This window comes from Drosophila pseudoobscura, chromosome 3 (assembly GCF_009870125.1).
Source record: "Drosophila pseudoobscura strain MV-25-SWS-2005 chromosome 3, UCI_Dpse_MV25, whole genome shotgun sequence".
NCBI classification, from domain to species: Eukaryota; Metazoa; Arthropoda; class Insecta; order Diptera; family Drosophilidae; genus Drosophila; species Drosophila pseudoobscura.
Window position 1 is genome coordinate 5,174,978 of NC_046680.1, and position 17,629 is coordinate 5,192,606.

At 46.3% G+C, this 17,629-nt stretch overlaps 4 protein-coding genes across 55 annotated transcripts in view; 1 reads left to right on the plus strand and 3 right to left on the minus strand.

Annotated features, from left to right (window-relative positions):
* Positions 1-826, minus strand: part of Dscam1 (Down syndrome cell adhesion molecule 1) — a 62,856-nt gene extending 62,030 nt beyond the window's left edge. For all 50 annotated transcript variants that reach the window (XM_033378846.1, XM_033378844.1, XM_033378837.1 and 47 more), the window contains exon 1: positions 267-826. The gene's annotated coding sequence lies outside the window, so the exon portion shown is untranslated. The remainder of the gene's footprint in view (positions 1-266) is intronic.
* Positions 827-1,871: 1,045 nt separating this feature from the next.
* On the minus strand, positions 1,872-6,623 carry cos (kinesin-like protein costa). The gene is made up of 4 exons (XM_001360172.4): positions 5,787-6,623; positions 5,014-5,725; positions 4,533-4,948; positions 1,872-4,462 (listed from the first exon to the last, which is right to left on the minus strand). The coding sequence occupies exons 1-4, from the start codon at positions 6,445-6,447 to the stop codon at positions 2,580-2,582; spliced, it is 3,672 nt and encodes a 1,223-aa protein (XP_001360209.3). The 5' UTR covers positions 6,448-6,623; the 3' UTR covers positions 1,872-2,579.
* Positions 6,624-10,621: 3,998 nt separating this feature from the next.
* On the plus strand, positions 10,622-14,091 carry Dhx15 (DEAH-box helicase 15). 3 transcript variants are annotated; one of them, XM_015183632.2, is made up of 7 exons: positions 10,623-10,764; positions 10,830-11,647; positions 11,709-12,182; positions 12,248-12,511; positions 13,093-13,215; positions 13,290-13,643; positions 13,705-14,091. In XM_015183632.2, exons 1-7 carry the CDS (start codon positions 10,712-10,714, stop codon positions 13,830-13,832), a joined length of 2,214 nt encoding a protein of 737 aa, XP_015039118.2. In that variant the 5' UTR covers positions 10,623-10,711; the 3' UTR covers positions 13,833-14,091. The 3 variants fall into 3 exon arrangements, with proteins under 3 accessions (XP_015039119.2, XP_015039118.2, XP_001360210.2); XM_001360173.4 differs by having other exon boundaries at positions 10,624-10,764; positions 10,833-11,647; XM_015183633.2 differs by lacking the exons at positions 13,093-13,215; positions 13,290-13,643; positions 13,705-14,091 and adding an exon at positions 12,956-12,989 and having other exon boundaries at positions 10,622-10,764.
* On the minus strand, positions 14,055-16,358 carry Gr43a (Gustatory receptor 43a). Its single transcript, XM_033377941.1, has 9 exons — positions 15,956-16,358; positions 15,840-15,894; positions 15,450-15,594; positions 15,218-15,380; positions 15,003-15,146; positions 14,804-14,944; positions 14,654-14,732; positions 14,232-14,583; positions 14,055-14,167 (listed from the first exon to the last, which is right to left on the minus strand). Exons 1-9 carry the CDS (start codon positions 16,176-16,178, stop codon positions 14,105-14,107), a joined length of 1,365 nt encoding a protein of 454 aa, XP_033233832.1. The 5' UTR covers positions 16,179-16,358; the 3' UTR covers positions 14,055-14,104.
* Between the last annotated feature and the right edge of the window lie 1,271 nt (positions 16,359-17,629).

Below are 17,629 nucleotides of genomic sequence, written 5' to 3' on the forward strand. Positions count from 1 at the left end.
TTTTTTGCATTCGTAGCAGCGGGAAAACTATTCTATCTGCAGGGAAAAATCAATAGGAAGCTGGGAATAAAATCAAACAAATTTGACATAAAACTTCATTTCCTTTGCTATTCCTATGCCTTGGGGCAGACAACCGTTATTGGGTGGGCGTGGGCAGGAAATACACCCACACACACACACACACTCTCTGTCAGAATATACATACACACGCAGTCACACAAAGAAGAAGTTGCCAGACAGCGGTGAAAATTGCATACTTTTCTTACCGTTTATTGTTGAAATTGTTGTAGAATTGATTGTTTATTCACACACACACACAACACAGTGAGAGTGGTGCAGCAAAATTGGTAACAGGGTGCCACTAATCCACGGGGGTGGCGACTCTGTCCAAGATCTGCCTCACACACACACACACACAAAAAACAGACAACAGAGACGCCTGCTGCTCCTGCTGCTGCTGCTATTGCACTTGATTTGCTCTGCTCTTTTTATTGTTAATTAATTGGCGGATTGGTCGATTGATCGCTTTTGCATACTATTATTCACTCTTTTTGCGCAGAAGAAGAATCTGCACGCATACCAAAGTACACACACACACGCGGGCGTCTGAAGCACACGGAACCACCACCGATTGGACCGGTTTGCGGGGGTGTGAGTGGGCGCACGTATAAACCGTAGCCAAAACAACGTACACGCATACACAGAAATACAGACACACGCTCGCGCAAAAACTCCGACAAAACGTTACTCCCCGGTCGACCGTTCGTTCGAGTTCACGTTCCACAAAAGACTGTGGCATCATGCTAGCCGGCCATTTCTCGACGCCGCTGTGTGGATGGTGTGGATGTTGTGGATGTCATCTTCACAGCTGTTTGGAAGGGGCCATTGTTATGGGAAATTTTTGGGACATTTTCTGTTACCCCTCGCCAAAACTCCCCCTATAAAGTGACAATTCCAACAGCTGTGGTATTTTTGATGACGCTGGTCATACTGCTTTCTTTTAACGTAATAATCGTATCATTCGAATGGATTCGAATAGATAAGATATAATGAACGAAAAAGAAAAATGATTGATTAGAACGCTAGAAAATATTTTTTAGTATTAGTATTAAAATAAATAATAATAATATATATGTAAATAAATAATAATAATAATAATTAGTTATAGTTATTATACATAGTTTATTATCCTATATATTATATTATTATTATTTGTATCATTATATATACATATATCCATCAATATCAGTATATTACATCCATCCACATATGTATTTTTTTGTATTTATTTCCCGCTATTGGCTTTTTGGGAGACGATCTTTCGGAAACGTTCTCATCCATAAAAAATAATTACCACTGATAACACTTGAAAGGTTCAATTTATATTATATTTATTTTATGATTTCGTAAGTCGGTTTTTCGGTGGATATTCCACTATCGTTGTGTGGATAATGATAAACTGCTGGAGTTGATTCGTAAACCTACCATAGAAGTCACTTTCGATAGTTTTGTAGCAACCGGAGTGTAGTTTCGTGACACCAAGCTTTTAGTTTCATAGCAGTCACCTTTAAAAGTTCCCGTCCGTCCATTTTTAAGAGTTTCATAGCAGCTAGCCTATAAGAATTTCAAAGCATGCAGATATTGATAGTTTCGTTGCAGGCAGCTTATAATTTCATTACACCCACCTTCAATAGTTTCTCATTAGGCATCTTTTAAAATCGGGGCGTCTGTTGTATTAATTAATATTTATTTAATTCTTATCCATACGGTTTATCCAGGTGGATAGAGACGATAAGTACTTTAATCTCAATGTAAGAATGAGTATGTTTACAGAAATCGAAATATTTCCATTAAAACAAAACAAAACACAATTAAACACAACCAAAAAGGTACGATTTTCTTACAGATTTAAATAGATATTATCGTAGGGACACCTTATTTGTATTAGTTCTTAGTATTATCATATAGGATAGTAAATGGTACAGGCTAAATGCTTGGGATTCACACTTGGGCTTAGTATTTCGGGTTCCAACAAAAGTCAATCAGAGTTGGGGGAAGACACAAAAGTGCTTAAACGTAGACTTAAACATAATAAAATCATAAGCTGGGTCAAAATCAATTAAATGAGTAATAAAAATAGCATTGCTTCGCCTATGTACAGGAAATTCAAAACGAGGTGGTTCTTAGTTCAACAATTTAAGTCAGATTTGCTGTCTGCTGTCTACCGGTCTCCTCCTGGTGGTTTGTCTTGCGAGTATTTTAAGTAGCAGATCGAGTCTTTTCAGTTCTAGATCTAGATCTCTTGAGGATAGCTAGCTATATGTGAGTATATGGTGTTCATGTATATAATAAATGCGGTCCAGTGCTGAGAACCATGTCAAGTCTATTTTGTGTCATGACTGTGGACGTAACTTGTTCAGTACATAGCCGGAGGACACTCTGTCCTCGTATCCGACTCTGAGATTACATTACATTAGTTGAGTATTACAGGAAAGCATCGAAATATATATATATATATATAGATATTAGGCAACGAGATTCATCGTTAGTCACATTGACACACACCCTTAAATTCGCTTCTAGTTCCGTCTGCTGGCATCCTGGATGATGATCTTGTTCTTCTGCCGCGTCACCTTCGTGACAGTTGGCGCTGGCATCAGGCGCTTCAGCTGATCCTGCCGTATGTTGGGCAGGCCTCTTTCCTTGCTCTTGCCACCCGTGGTCGTGGTGGTTGTTGTGGTCGTCGTCGTTGCCGTCGCGGTGGTAGTTGACTCAATCAGTGCCGTCGATTCGTCCACCGTTGAACTGCAAGAGCCGGCCGCCGCCGCTGACGCTGCCGAGGAAGCGTACCGTGTGAGCACCTGGAACTTGGCAAAGATATTCCGCCCAGCCCCTCTTTGCTCCTTGTCCTTGTACTTCTCCAAAGCGGCCCCGCTGGGCGTGGACTTGGGTGGCTTGACCAGAGCCTTGTGGTTGGTCGTGGTGGTGGTGGTGGCGGCCGCCTTGTAGAAGTCCAGCTCATAGTCGAAGTCGCCGCTGCTCGTCTGATGGCCGGGGGCCAGGGCACGCTCACCATAGCTGGCTGAACTGGCCGAGGTCTCCTCGGCCAGGTGGCGCAGCATCAGAGTGAGCTTCATCTCGTGCTGCCGCTGGAGCAGGACCGCGTTGCGCTCGCCCTCGAGCCGGGCCTGGCGGACTGCATTGGAGAGGACGCGCTCCTTCCACTCCCAGGCGTCCCGTTCACGCTCCAGCTGCACCAGCTGCAGCTCCAGCTTTCGGGAGGAGTCGCGCAGGTCGATGACTTTGTTGAAGTACTTGTACAGCAGCGTGCGCATCTCCTCCGGTGAGAGCTTGTTGAGGCGCGCCATCAGCATCTGCTCGCCTTTCTCCCGCTGCAGCCGGTCACTGGTGTCGATCGACTTGTGGCCGCAGATGAGCTCGTTCTTGAACTCGATTGCAGCATCGATGGCCTCAATGGCCTCGTCGCACTCGAGCAGCTTGCGCTCCTCGCGCTGAGTCAGCATCTTGTCCCGTTTCAGCTTCCGGTCCAAGTGACAGCGCTCGTCCAGCAGCAAATCTCTGGTGCCCCTCAGATTGCGGATCTCGTGGCGTAGGCTCTCCTGCTGGGCCGGTGCCGGGCCCTCTCCGCCCGCACACTCCTCCAGGTTGTCCGACTTCTCGCGGAGAATGTGATTCAGGTGAGTGATCCGGGCCTGGACTGCCTTCAGCTGTCTGCCCTGCTGCTCCGGAGAGTCTAGCTTCACCAGTTCCTTGCCGCCGCTGGCGCCGTCGCGTGACTCCTTCAGTTTGGCGAGCTCCGTCTCGAGCTGATCGCGCAGCTTGCTCTCCTTTCGGATCTTCTTTTCCAGCTCTTCCTGCTGCTTGCGCGACTCGGCCATGGACTGCTGCAGCTTCTTCAGCTTTTGGCCACTCTCGCCGGCAATGTGCTTCATGGAGCTGAGGTCTTCCAGCCGATGCTCGATGTGGGCTATGATCGCTGACCAGCGCTCGGTCTCCCCCTTTTCCCTGCCCTGGATGAGGGCCTTGGCCAGATGCTTCTTGGCCTTATCGCACTCGGCCTCCAGCTTGGCCTTCTTCTTCTGAAACCGCTGCTTGGCATGGCTGCGCGTGTCGCTGTTCTTCACCAGTTCACTGATGATGTTCTGCTTCACCTGCATCGTCTGCTCGATCTCCTTCAGCTGCCGCTGCCGTCCCTCGATCTCAGCGTGCAGCTTTCGCAGTTTCTTCTGCAGCTGCTCGATGGGCGCATTGGCGGCAGCGGCGGCAATGGCCGCCTGCCGCAGCCCTTCGCCTGCGGAGCTCTCCAGGGGATCGATACTCGATTCAGGGTCCAAAACTGGAGGCGGCGGCTGAGCCGTTGGCTGCTGCAAGGCCACGCGATTGAGCAGAGCTAGCTCCGCAGTGCTGAGACTGGCTCCTGGCTGAATGCTACGCCGCCGACCTATTGGAGGATTGGATTGGGGATTAGACACCGATTAAGGGGAATCAATCCACTTTGTCGAAGGACTTGCCTGCAATGCTGGTTTTTCGTTCCTCAATCTTCTCCTTATCTTTCTCGGGCGGAGCATCCAGCTTGCTTTCTTTATCCCGCTCCTGGCTCTGCATGACTGCCTTGGGATGCTTTGTGAGGAACTCGGCATGCTTGCTCTGAATGAGGGCATCGGTCTTGGCGCGGAACTCCTCCATTAGGCTCTCCAGCTTGTCGGCCAGATCGGGACGCTGCGACTCATTGTCCGTGTCATTGTCGGAGTTCGGGGGCTCGCTGACCGACTCCTCGGGCTCCTCAGCTTCCTGAATGGGCACCAGCTGCTTTTGAGAGCGCATGGCCTCGGTCGAGCTGAGGCACTCCTCGCACTCCTGCTTGAGAAAGAGCCACTCCTCGATCTGCTCCTTCTCCAGTTCACTGATCAGGTTGGAGGCCATCAATCTGGAACAAACGATGGCAAAGAAACTTTAGAAAGCCGCTCTTCCAAAGACTGGCAGCAATCTCACTTGGCAAACAGTCCCTCTGCGTTGGACACAAGCTTGAACCACTGACTCGCCGCGAATTGGAGCCCGAAGTTATCTCCGGCTGCTACCTGGGCCAAGGGTCCAGCACCGGGATTGGAAGAGCCGTTGGGCATTGTTTCTGGAGAGATCGGCGTATTGTCGTCGGAGTATGTGTTCATAATGACATAGTTCCGTACGCACTGGACCTTGAAGGCGAACTGCAGGTTGCCCAGGGTCTCCGCCACGTGCTGTTCCTGCGGCGAGACGCACAAAATCACCAGGGTCTGGGCCCGGCCCCCGAACGAGTCCTTGAGCAGGGTCGTGAGGGTGGTCTGGCCATATGGAATGTTGCCGTTCACTCCGTACATGATGCTGGGATCGGTGAGTGTGTTGACCACCAGCTCCAACATCTGGAGACCGGCATCACGCGGATTGCCGGGCGGCGGCTCGCCCCAGCGCTCGGTGGCGCACAGATCCGAGAAGCTGGCGGTGGACAAGCGGTGCTGGATGAGTCCCTCCTTGGACACCCACTGCTGCTCAAGCGTGAGCGTGAATAGGCTGTGGGCCGACTTCGGCTGCCTGGTGGCCAGGCCAATCTGCAGCCAGCGGAACACTTCCTCCACACTCTGGCAATGGACGTTCCCCATGTCCAGCAGGTCACAGACCTCGCCCTCACAGATCTCGACGAAGCCAACATTGACGGCGTAGGTGCGCTCTGTGGACAGGATAGAGTGACAGTCGTCGATGGATCGCAGACAGTTTCATGGGTAGCTCACCTGAGTGTCCGGCGATGTGGGCGAAGATGTCGCGGACACAGCGCTGCACCACGCCCTGGTCCGCTTCCCCATAAACGCACTCAAAGCCAGGCCCGTACAGCGTGTAGGTCTTGCCCTGGCCCCGCTGTCCGTAAGTCACCACCGAGGCATCGAATCCCTCCAGAAACAGACTGATCAGCGGAAACACCGTCTGATAGTATAGCTGACTCTGGGTGGTACCGCTGCCCAGAGCGTGTGTGACGGGCACTGTGTGTGCGCCCACTTGTATGAGGCCTGCCGCGATGCTGTCTTGGGCCCTACCGCCAGGCAGCGCGCTGGGAAGCCCCAGAGCGGATGCTGATATCGGGATGGCTTGCACACAGCATCCCGATCCCAAGGGCACAATGGTTCCATTCTCATTGCCATTGCTGTCTGTCGGCAGCGTCTCCTTCTTCAGCTGTCTGCCCCCCTCGCTGTTCCCGTTGGCATCTGTCGACTCCTCCGGCCTTTGTCTGTTGGAGGCGTCATTTTTGTTATCCTCCGAATCGGAAAACGACTCCGCTATCGCCTCCGCATTACCAAATGCAGACGCGTCAGCCTCTGCCCCCGCGACAGGCTTGCGGTTTTCGCTAGGCTCGGTGTAAGGACAGATGCGCACGGCCACCTGAATAGGTATCTCCATAGTAGTGTTGCACTTTCACCAATCCAGTTGACTTTCACAGGGTTTTCTCCATTTTCGGGTGCATTTGAACGCGTTCTTTCAAAATATTTGCAGAAAAACAACGCAGCGCCTGAATCGATACAAACGCGGGTAGGGTTGCAAAGTCACAGACTATCAGAAATAAGCCCCGTCTACTTAAACCGACCTTAGGTAAATGGCGGAAAATATTACTGGTTGTAAATGCCTCTTGAAGATATTCTTAAAGAAAAACCCACGATATCCTTCACCTGAACTGCGTTTAAATTATTCAATTTTCATTATTTTCGGTGGAATATTAAATGTCGCCTTGGTTTACAATGGGTTAATCGTTCTCCGTCAAGGATTGGAGAATCATATTCTTCGATTTTGATATTCCGTGAAATATTACTAGCTAGCTAGGACTTCCGTACCTGAATACATAATTTTATACGACATATAAAGACATTTTTTACAAGATATGCTAAATTTAATTGCGCCTTTTATTTAATTTGTCTAAAAAAAGGTTTTATCGAATAAGATCAAACAAATAAAACGTATGTTAGTAGTCGTTCCTATCCTCAATTTGTATATTCCTTTGAGTAATGCTGGCTAACTGAGACTTCCAGCTCTGCCCACATAGTTGTATGCCATTGAGGAATGCATTTTCTACAAGATTGGCTGGTTTATAGCCCTTGCTTTTCTTTTATTTTGACTAAAAAAAGGTTTAAGGTTTTTACGTCAGACAAAATTTATTCACACGTTTTTTTATGCGTTTGCGACGGGCAATGCAAGCCTTGCTTGAGCTTATTTTGATATATTTTCATATGCTAACCCGTTCTCAAATTGCCAACATGCACTCCCAGGACCACATGCTGGTGCTTTGCTTTTCTATCCATTCAGGTCTTCTGATGCTCAGTCCGTTAAATTCTTAAACTAAATTTAAAAATTCTCTAATCAATAAATATGTAATCGCTCTAAGTACAAGTCATTATTTTAATGAAGAGATTTTTGGAAGTTGCCTGAGCCATTCTGGCACCACATTTTGGAGCAAAGATTTTCACCGCTGTGAGATTTCAGTTGATTAGCATTTATTTAACATAATATTACCTAAATTCTAATTGTAAGGGATTTAAACTACCAATTTTTGACTGCAACGACAGTGAACAAACGACATATTCAATAGAACAACAATATAATGAACATAATCAACGAGTAGATTTGAAACTTCTACCTACTTGTTTGATTGAACCTGAGGCACAAGAACCTGGACAAAAATGTACAGAAACTTGGTGATATCATACTGAATCAAGACTGTTTTCAAATCTACATATACACTACGCTCTTGTTTGGACATACACACATTGCTAATTTCATAATTTCCTTTTTTTCTTATACAAAAATGAATTTTCGTTAGGGTTTCCGGAGGATTCTGATTGTAAATGATTTTAGTGCGATTTAAACTATTTTATTAAATTTTAATGGTTGACTTGAGCAACTTTTGAACTGAAAATTGGCGCCCAGGCATTATCCGGTGGATACAGGACCAAACGTATCCGCTTAATACAGGATACTTTAGCTGATGTGGAACTCCTCTCGATATGATTCTAAAACGTTATCTTTAATGGTTAACTTTTTAGTAGAAGAGGCTTTAAGGATTTTGCAAGCAACCGCAAATAGTATCTGTAAAGGACCAATCACAAATCGACCATTGATAATTTAAAATTAACGGTATGTAAGTCCCGAATCCGTCACGCCTATCGAACAAATATATTATCAATAAAATAATGTACATCGATATATCATCAATCTATTCACATCTTGAGATGATGGTAAATTTTGTGAACCAGAAAACGAAATGATTTGATCCAAGGAATTTAACAGTGACGATGGCGAATATAGCGATTAGTGTAAACGATGATCACTTTTATATTATATAGACTATATGTAAAGATATTTTAATTTTTTGTATATTTTATATTATTAGGAGACAAATAAAAGGTTACAAAATTGCTTTCATCGGTATTTTTACGGTATATTATGAAAATGGACGATGTATTTACGGTATATCGGTAAATAATGGTATATTTTGTCAATTTCATTAATCTATTAAATTTAATCTTCAAATGTGTATTGAAATCTAATACAAGCAAGTAATTAGAATAAGCCAGTTAAGTAGAAATCATATACAAAAATGTGGGCATGGCTAAATGTTCTATCTAGCTAACAATATTTAACGGAACATCAAAATTGAGCAATATGGTTTCCAATCCTTGAAATCCTTCCTTTACCTGAAGTAGTTAAATAGAGGGGGCTTAGGTGGACTAAGTTCGGGCTTTCACCACTAACCATACAGTATATAGATGTGCCAGTTCATACAACGAAATTGTCACACACCGACTTGCGCTATCCGTACCCCAGAGTGACGTCATCATGAGAGATAGAGCGCAGAGAGAACATCTTTGCATGTGTTAGTACACACGCAATATGTTTCGACAAAAATATGTGATTGTATGTTTTTTCAGATTTTTTGAACTCTCTCAGGTCTGGTTCTGTTTTGCCACCAGCATGTTTTAGTGTATGGGTGCACATGCATTCTCACGTACTTTGCGTGTGTGTGTTTAGAATTGCTGGCCGCTAGAACTGAAATTTGAGTTTGGTTCTTGTTTCGGGTCTTTCGATGGACTGACCTACCGCCACAAAATAAATGAAGAATGGGCAGGGGGTGGGGGTATGGTACACTAGGGCGCGGGAAACAAAATAAAAGCTGTTATTTGTTTGATTTATACCACAAAATATAAAATATTACAATAATATAATTACACATTTATTTCCTTATTTTAAACAGGTTGATTATTTATTCTCGACTATATATAATAATATAATTGCACATTTATTTCCTTATCTTAAGCAGGTTGATTATAAATTATACAAATTATGCAAAGTCGTCGGTTCTCGACTTTTTTGTTTATTATAACTAAAACAATGATGTAATATACAATATAAGAAAATATATATATATACTTAAATAAATATGCATAAATATATATATTTCTTTCTATAAATAGAGGATATGCCTTAAGAAAGTCGCCGCTCAAATTGGCTCCCGATTGAAGATCGGTACCCAGGGAACACCACGAGGAGGCCATTATATATTAAATGGGGTCAAAAATTAATCTGACCTTTGAGTCGACTTGATATGACTTAATTTCAAGACTTTTAAGTAATTAAGTCACATCCATGTTCCCCGCCTAAAATTAAATCTGTTAGATATATGTACATACATATAAATGAAAATAAAAAATAAGCAAAATATAATAAACTTATACATACATATTTTATAAAATGAAATAAAAAATCCTACTGCCGCAAAATTTTGAGCTTCTTCTCGTATGATTTTGCATTTTGATTCCCTATCATCCTATCTGTTAACCATTTACAATTTTTTCTAATCAAAATCAATACAAACTGATTGAGCAGATGATTTCGGTGTACAAAGCACGGATCGGAAAATTTAAACCAGTCTGCATATTTATCTATTTTTGACGTTAAAATTATACATTTTTGGACTATGCTTCTTTTTAAATTGAATTTGTGAGACTTTGTCTCGAAATGCCGATTAAATATATCAAAATAAATTTTAACTAATGTAAAAAAATCTTCAGAAGGAGCTTTAAGTTTCAAACTACTGCTGACATAGCCAAAATTTTTATTGAGTATTAAATACTCGGAAGAACATCGGACCTCATCGGACGATTTTAAAAGTTCAGAGCATTTATTGCAGTCATACTTTTTCAGCAGCTTATGCAATAAATACCCAGCATAATATCTTAATGCATTCTCATTAAATGCGGCTTGGATACTTAAATCTGTTGCTTCTATCGAAAGTTCTAACTCTGCATCTTCGTTAGTGTATATACTGTATGGTTAGTGCTTTCACCATACGAGACGCTATATTGTTGTTGGAACCAAAGTTGAAGCAAAAACCATCAAAGTCAAGTATTTTAAATAAGCCATTCAAGTAGAAAATAGACTAATTAATTTGATAGAATAATGTGGGCAGGGCTAAGAGATCTAGATAGCTAGTAATATTCCAAGGAATATCGAAATCGAGGAATATGAATAATAGAACTTGCACTCATCAGTATATTTACGGTATATTTTGAAAATGAGACCGTATATTTTGGTATATTTCTGAGGGTTGGACGGTATACGCGTGGTGGTAAGAAAACGTTTTTCGCATTAAAAATTAAACAAATCCACGTAAAAAATGTCAAAGCGCCGCATTGAAGTCGGTGAGACATACGTTAGCAAGTCCAAGAAGTGAGTACACCAATCAATCCATCACTGTTTGGCTCGCCTAAGTATGTTAATTCTGGGGAAAATAGCAGGGTTGCGGATGCGTCGTCCACTTCGGCATCGGCATCGGCATCGTCGGTGGCAGCGGCTGCCGGCACTGTTGCACAGATCCTGGGCGGATTTGTGCCCAGCAAGCAGCCACCTACGACGAATGCCCTGACTGGGAAGACTTACTCGCAGCGTTTCCAGAACCTGTACAAGAAGCGAATCGCGTTGCCGGTATTTGAGTACCAGGCGGACTTCATGCGCCTGCTGAGCCAGCACCAGTGCATTGTGCTGGTGGGCGAGACAGGCTCGGGCAAGACCACCCAGATACCACAATGGTGTGTGGACTTTGCCGTGTCCAAAGGAAGAAAGGGTGTCTCGTGTACGCAGCCCCGTCGTGTGGCCGCTATGTCTGTGGCCCAGCGCGTGTCCGAGGAAATGGATGTGAATCTGGGCGAGGAGGTTGGCTACTCCATTCGTTTTGAGGACTGCTCTTCGGCCAAGACCCTGCTGAAGTACATGACGGACGGTATGCTGCTCCGCGAGGCTATGTCCGACCCCATGCTGGAGCAGTACCAGGTGATCCTGCTCGACGAGGCTCACGAGCGCACCCTCGCAACTGACATCCTGATGGGCGTGCTCAAGGAGGTCATCCGACAGCGCAATGATCTTAAGCTGATTGTCATGTCGGCCACTCTCGATGCTGGCAAGTTCCAGCAGTACTTCGACAACGCTCCTCTAATGAACGTGCCCGGTCGCACGCATCCCGTGGAGATATTCTATACGCCGGAGCCGGAGAGGGACTACTTGGAGGCAGCCATTCGCACAGTCATCCAGATACATATGTGCGAGGAGATTGAGGGTAAGTGAAAATCAGAACTGCAATGCAAATCTTCAGATTCTGACTGCCCTTTGTCCCTCAGGTGACATTCTCATGTTCCTCACGGGTCAGGAGGAGATTGAGGAGGCCTGCAAGCGCATCAAACGGGAAATCGACAACCTGGGCTCAGAGATTGGCGAGCTGAAGTGCATTCCCCTGTACTCTACGCTGCCGCCCAATCTGCAGCAGCGCATCTTCGAGGCGGCGCCCCCGCCGAATGCCAACGGAGCCATTGGCCGCAAAGTTGTGGTGTCCACCAACATTGCGGAAACCTCGCTGACAATCGATGGTGTGGTATTTGTGATTGACCCGGGCTTTGCGAAACAGAAGGTCTACAATCCTCGCATCCGCGTTGAGAGCTTACTGGTCTCGCCCATTTCCAAGGCTTCGGCCCAGCAGCGGGCTGGTCGAGCCGGTCGTACTCGTCCCGGCAAGTGCTTCCGACTTTACACGGAGAAGGCCTTCAAGAACGAGATGCAAGACAACACCTATCCCGAGATTCTCAGGTCCAATTTGGGTAATGGAGGAAATTCTTGAATAGTCTCTGTTTTGCCTTATTTATCTGTTATCTATTTCGATCAGGCACTGTGGTTCTCCAGCTTAAAAAGCTAGGCATCGACGACTTGGTGCACTTTGACTTTATGGATCCCCCTGCACCGGAGACCCTTATGCGAGCGCTGGAGCTGCTCAACTATCTGGCCGCCCTGGACGACGATGGCAACCTGACAGACTTGGGGGCAGTCATGTCCGAGTTCCCCCTGGATCCGCAGCTCGCCAAGATGCTGATAGCCAGCTGCCAGCACAACTGCTCCAACGAGATACTTTCCATAACGGCCATGCTGTCGGGTGAGAAAAACTAGCAACCAAATCAACCAATTCCGCGCTTAAGTAGAGGCATCCAGGAGGTATTAAGGGGGAATGCGATTCGCCCCAAAGATTAGCCGTAGCCTCAAGGGTGGGCTGATCCTTTGCTCTATTGAAATTGAAAGATACATCAAGCTTGAGGGGGTGTTCTTTTCGATCTTAAACGGACGACTCGTACGCTACGTGGACGGTTCTAAATATTTTGTTAAGCTAAAGTGCAAAGAAAAAAGTTTTTTCAATTTATTTGTTCTTTGCATTCAACACGAAAAGCAAAGTTGCACGTGCGTTGCTATGCCTCTGCCCGCGTGGCCATCATTCGAATGGAATGATGAGAGCGGGCCTTGTCCAACCTCCTTTTTGTTGGTTCTCTCTCGCCCAATCAAAACGTACTTGCAACTCACAAATGCAATCAATCTTTGAATCAAGCCTCTAGATTGCGTAGCTGACAAAAAGTAAGCAAAAAAAAAAAATCTATTTGTTAATATGTATAAGAAACAATGCTTTAAACATGTGCTTAATCGACCAAAAACAAAAACCAATTTGAACGTGTCAAACAACCAAAGTGCCACAATGTTTCGTGCGTCCCAATGAGGCCAAGAAGGCGGCCGACGAGGCCAAGATGCGGTTCGCACACATCGATGGGGATCATTTAACGTTGCTGAATGTCTACCATGCCTTCAAACAGAGTGAGTACAGGCCATTAAATACCGTCTTCAGTCCGTGAACCTGACGGCAATCTGTGGCTCTACGGTAATTTCAGGCAGTGAGGACCCCAACTGGTGCTATGAAAACTTCATAAACTTCCGGTCGCTGAAGAGCGCTGACAACGTGCGCCAGCAGCTGGCCCGGATTATGGATCGCTTCAACTTGAGGCGCACCAGCACGGAGTTCACCTCAAAGGACTACTATGTGAACATACGCAAGGCCCTCGTCCAGGGCTTCTTCATGCAGGTGGCCCACCTGGAGCGCACCGGTCACTATCTGACTATCAAGGATAACCAGAATGTGCAGCTGCACCCCTCGACCTGTCTGGACCACAAGCCCGATTGGGTCATCTACAATGAGTTTGTGCTAACCACCAAGAACTACATACGCACGGTCACAGATGTAAAGCGTAAGTAGATACTTCATTGCTTTAACCATGCCCTTCTTCATCTCTGCTTTTTTCCATATAGCTGAATGGCTGATCAGCCTGGCCCCGCAATACTACGACCTGAACAACTTCCCTCAATGCGAGGCGAAGCGTCAGTTGGAGTTGCTGCAGCAGCGAATGGAAACCAAGCAGTACCAGAAGGGATTTTAAGGCTGCTCCCTTCTGTCCGCGCTGCCTTTAGAAGTAAGCAACCTATGGAGGAGATATTGGCTATGGTGTGTGCGTAATGTGCCCGGACAGGTCGTGAAGTAATTGTTTGAATACTGCTGCGGAAAGAAGTAAACCGTTTGCTTTTTATTGTTTGGTTTGATACATTTAAACTTAGCACACTTCGCATTAACCAGTTTCAGATATCCACCAACTCCGTTTAGTGAATAGTGTTAATAAAAGAAGCAAATTTTTATATCTACTTATTCCCGTGCTCAGCCGTTTGTCTTCTGGAACTGTATGAGTATGACCAGATATGTGGCTATGGCCGAGGCGAACTGTAACAGATCAAGAGGATACAGAGCTCTTGATGCAAGCACTTGCTCTGCTCCTTGTTCTTACCGATGTCAGAATGGTGCGGTTTACGCGGCACAGACCAGAGGCTGAGAAATCTGAGTCGACCACCAGTAGCTGCTGCCAGAACTTCTTCACCGCCTCGGCCAGAATGGGCTCGTGCACCTTCCGCTCAATTGCGCAGACAATTTGAATGGTTTTCCGGGATTCGCGGGCAGCCAGGTGGCAGGGCTCGACCACCATTAGCAGGCGAAAGGAGTGCAATAATATCCACAACGCTTGCACCCACAGATAGCCGTTGTCTCGCGTACTGAGCAGCTCCAGAAACAAAAAGTAGGCGGTGGCCACCAAATGCAGCAGACAGGACACAAGAATAAAGAGCACGGCTATGCCGAAGGCGCTGCGAAAGATAACCAGTGAGGATGAGTATCTGAAATGTGAGCACATAACGGATGAAATTTGATACAGACTTGGACAAGAGAAGCACACACTTGGTGAGCGATTCGTGGTTGTCGGCCATGGTCTGGATGAGCAGACCCTTGTTCTTGGCTGGAAAAGAAAGAGCAGTTAGAGCACGGCCACGGCCACAGCCACGGACTCTTTCCTTCCGTTCTTGTCACCTGCGGATTCATTCGGCAGCATTTCGCTGCTTAGTTTGGTCAGATTCGAGTGGAGTGCGGTAGGTGTCATCGTTGTATTCGTGCTCACTGTCTTGACTGTGCTCATCTTGCGCAGCTTCAGGGCACTGGCTTCCTTCGGCTCTGGGGACAATACAGATCGAGTACTGGGATCCATCATACGAGTACGTACTCCACTTACCGCCCAGGAAGCTGCTGCTGAGCATCTGGTTGAGGCGTCTAAACCGCCTTCCCAGGCCATAGGCGGTGTTGGCAAAGTTGATGTGCAGGCCGGTGAGAATAAAGTAGAGACTATAGAAGGGTATATACCAGTGCACATTGAGCTCTGGACACATGGCATAGGGAGGATGAGGGATGTGAGCACAGATCAATCGAGGTAATCAAGGCCCAACCTACCCGTATCGGATTCTTCGATATTCATCTCCTCGGCTTTGCGCATCCATGAGCCCACATCCAAACCGAGGAGCACCGATATAGTCACCAGAGAAACACTGGCCATTCCCAGGGCCCGCCAGCGGTCCCTTCTGGAGTAGTTGCAGGCATTTAAAGTGTTGTCGATCTACAAAAGCGGGTGGAAGGGAGTCGTGTCTAAAGAAATGGGGATCAGGGGGATCTCTCGATCTCTTACCCTATATAAACGAGCATTTAGTTTGAGGGTTTCGCGCAGACTGAAGAGACCACAGTAAACGCCCGATACAACGGCCAGCACAACAACAGACACATCCAGGGCCGTTACCACCTTTGACGTTGCCGACTTCATTCTAAAAGATGCACTTTTGATTTGTTTTGTGGGTTTCGGTTTCGGTTTCGGTTGCAGTTGCAGTTGTAGTTGCAGTTGGTTAGAGTATTAATTAGTCAAGATCAGGTGGGAATTGAATCGAAGTGGCCAAAGGTGATGATTAGATAGAGAAAGATGAAGTGAGGTAAAGCAAGAGTTACACACAGGTGGGACGCTCATGCAGATCAGTGCAGAAAATAATTAAGTAAAAATGAACTAGAGACAGGGCCATGTACTTACCGCACGGGTATTTTGGAATTGGCATCGAACAGTAGTCCCCGGTAGGTCAGAAAAACTAAACAATTCAGATCAGTTTAGATAAGCCACAACTTTAGTCTCCGTTTTACCCTGCTCACCCAATGTGACGGTCAAGGAGGCCGAATACACCGTGAATATCCAACTGCGACGTATCTCATACTGACCCTTGGAGTTCTTTCGCGTCGCATATGGCGCCAGGGCCAGCATTTTGCTTATGTAGAATATGCCAATGCTGGGCTGCGATATTTCCATCTTGGATACAAGAGACACTTTTACCGGACAACTTCTCGGCGAGAACTGGTCGAAAAGTTCCGAAAGCATGGGTCTTAAATTGAAAAACGCTATGCAAATACTGCGCTCCGCTCTAATATTTGACTATTAATAGTGAATGCCCCCCACTCGCCAGCTGCCAGACTGCAGACTGTTGCAAATAAGTAACAAATTTGCTTATCAAAAGGTTCGGCGGTTCTGTTGTCCGTTCTGTTGTAGCTGTAAATAATAATTAGCGTGTGAAAATACCAATACGCAAGGACACAGGAGCCAATTATCTGGAGCAAAATGCCTGCGCTGACAGCTGTGTGGCAGGTGAGCGAACAGTTTCGTTTCTGAATGAAATACAATAGTGCGACAGTTGGACATTCCCTAATTCTCCTTTTAAAAGGTTTGGTTAAGGAACGGTACCACATGTACATTTAATAAAACTAACGTCTCGTTTCCATTCTACTGCCGAATGGTGAAGGCAGTGAAAATCTCAATACAGTAGCCGCTGGGATCTTTGATGAAGGCGGTCATCGTCTGGGTTTCTGACGAGCTCGACTCCCTGTTCTTGGAATCTACAGGGCAGGCATGTTGCCGTCGCTACAATTAGAGAAAGCCATATCCACTCCCTAATCCACACCGTGTAGCTCAAACGGAACACTAACTGGGTCGACTCAATGGTTGCGTTGCGGCTCAACGCCCAGCTCCTGCGCTCCTGCGCTCCGTGAGCTGCAGTTGAGTGATATGAAAAGTAATTGTCATTATAGATGTCTGATAGGCCAGGCAACCGTTCCACTTGCCAATCCAATGAAATACGAGAAGAACATGGATTTGGAGAAGATTAAGGAGAAGCAACTCGTGCGACTCTTATACTAAAAATGGACTAGAGAATAATACTATGGTTTCTCCCCCGCTAAGGTGGTTTGCAGCCCCGACTGTTGCTCCGATTCCCGCCGGTGTCGCTCTTGGGCGAGAGGGAGAGAAACCTGAGGTAAACGGTGGAGAATCCATCTTATATATTCTATATCCATTCTTCTATATCAAATGGACAGGAATCCGCTTGGACGACTCCCGCGGTTCCGCAGGAAAGAGCTTTACAATTTTCTCTCGAAAGACTTTACAGAAGGAGTAGATAAGGATGCTGCTTCGCCACCTCCTGCTAGTCAGGTGGTGGTGCGCATGGTGAGGCAGATGCTGCTCCTGGTGATGTTTACCACTTTCTGCTGCTGTACCGCCGCATATGCCGACCTATGTATGTTGCTATGCTGCTGTTGCTGCTGTTCGCGTCTCATCTCTAGGTCCTTGTCCCGCTCCCACGGTTTGCTGGCCCTGTGGAGCCGCCTACCCTTCTGTGGGACCAAGATACTCGCCACATAGTACATCCCGGGCGTCAGCTGCGTCTGCTCTTCTTGGGGCTTCGATGCGGTGCTGGGCGGAGCAGTCGGATTGTTGCCTAGGTCGCCTAGGTCTAGGGCGCCTGCATTATGGAAGCCTCCCTGAAAATCGTTAACATT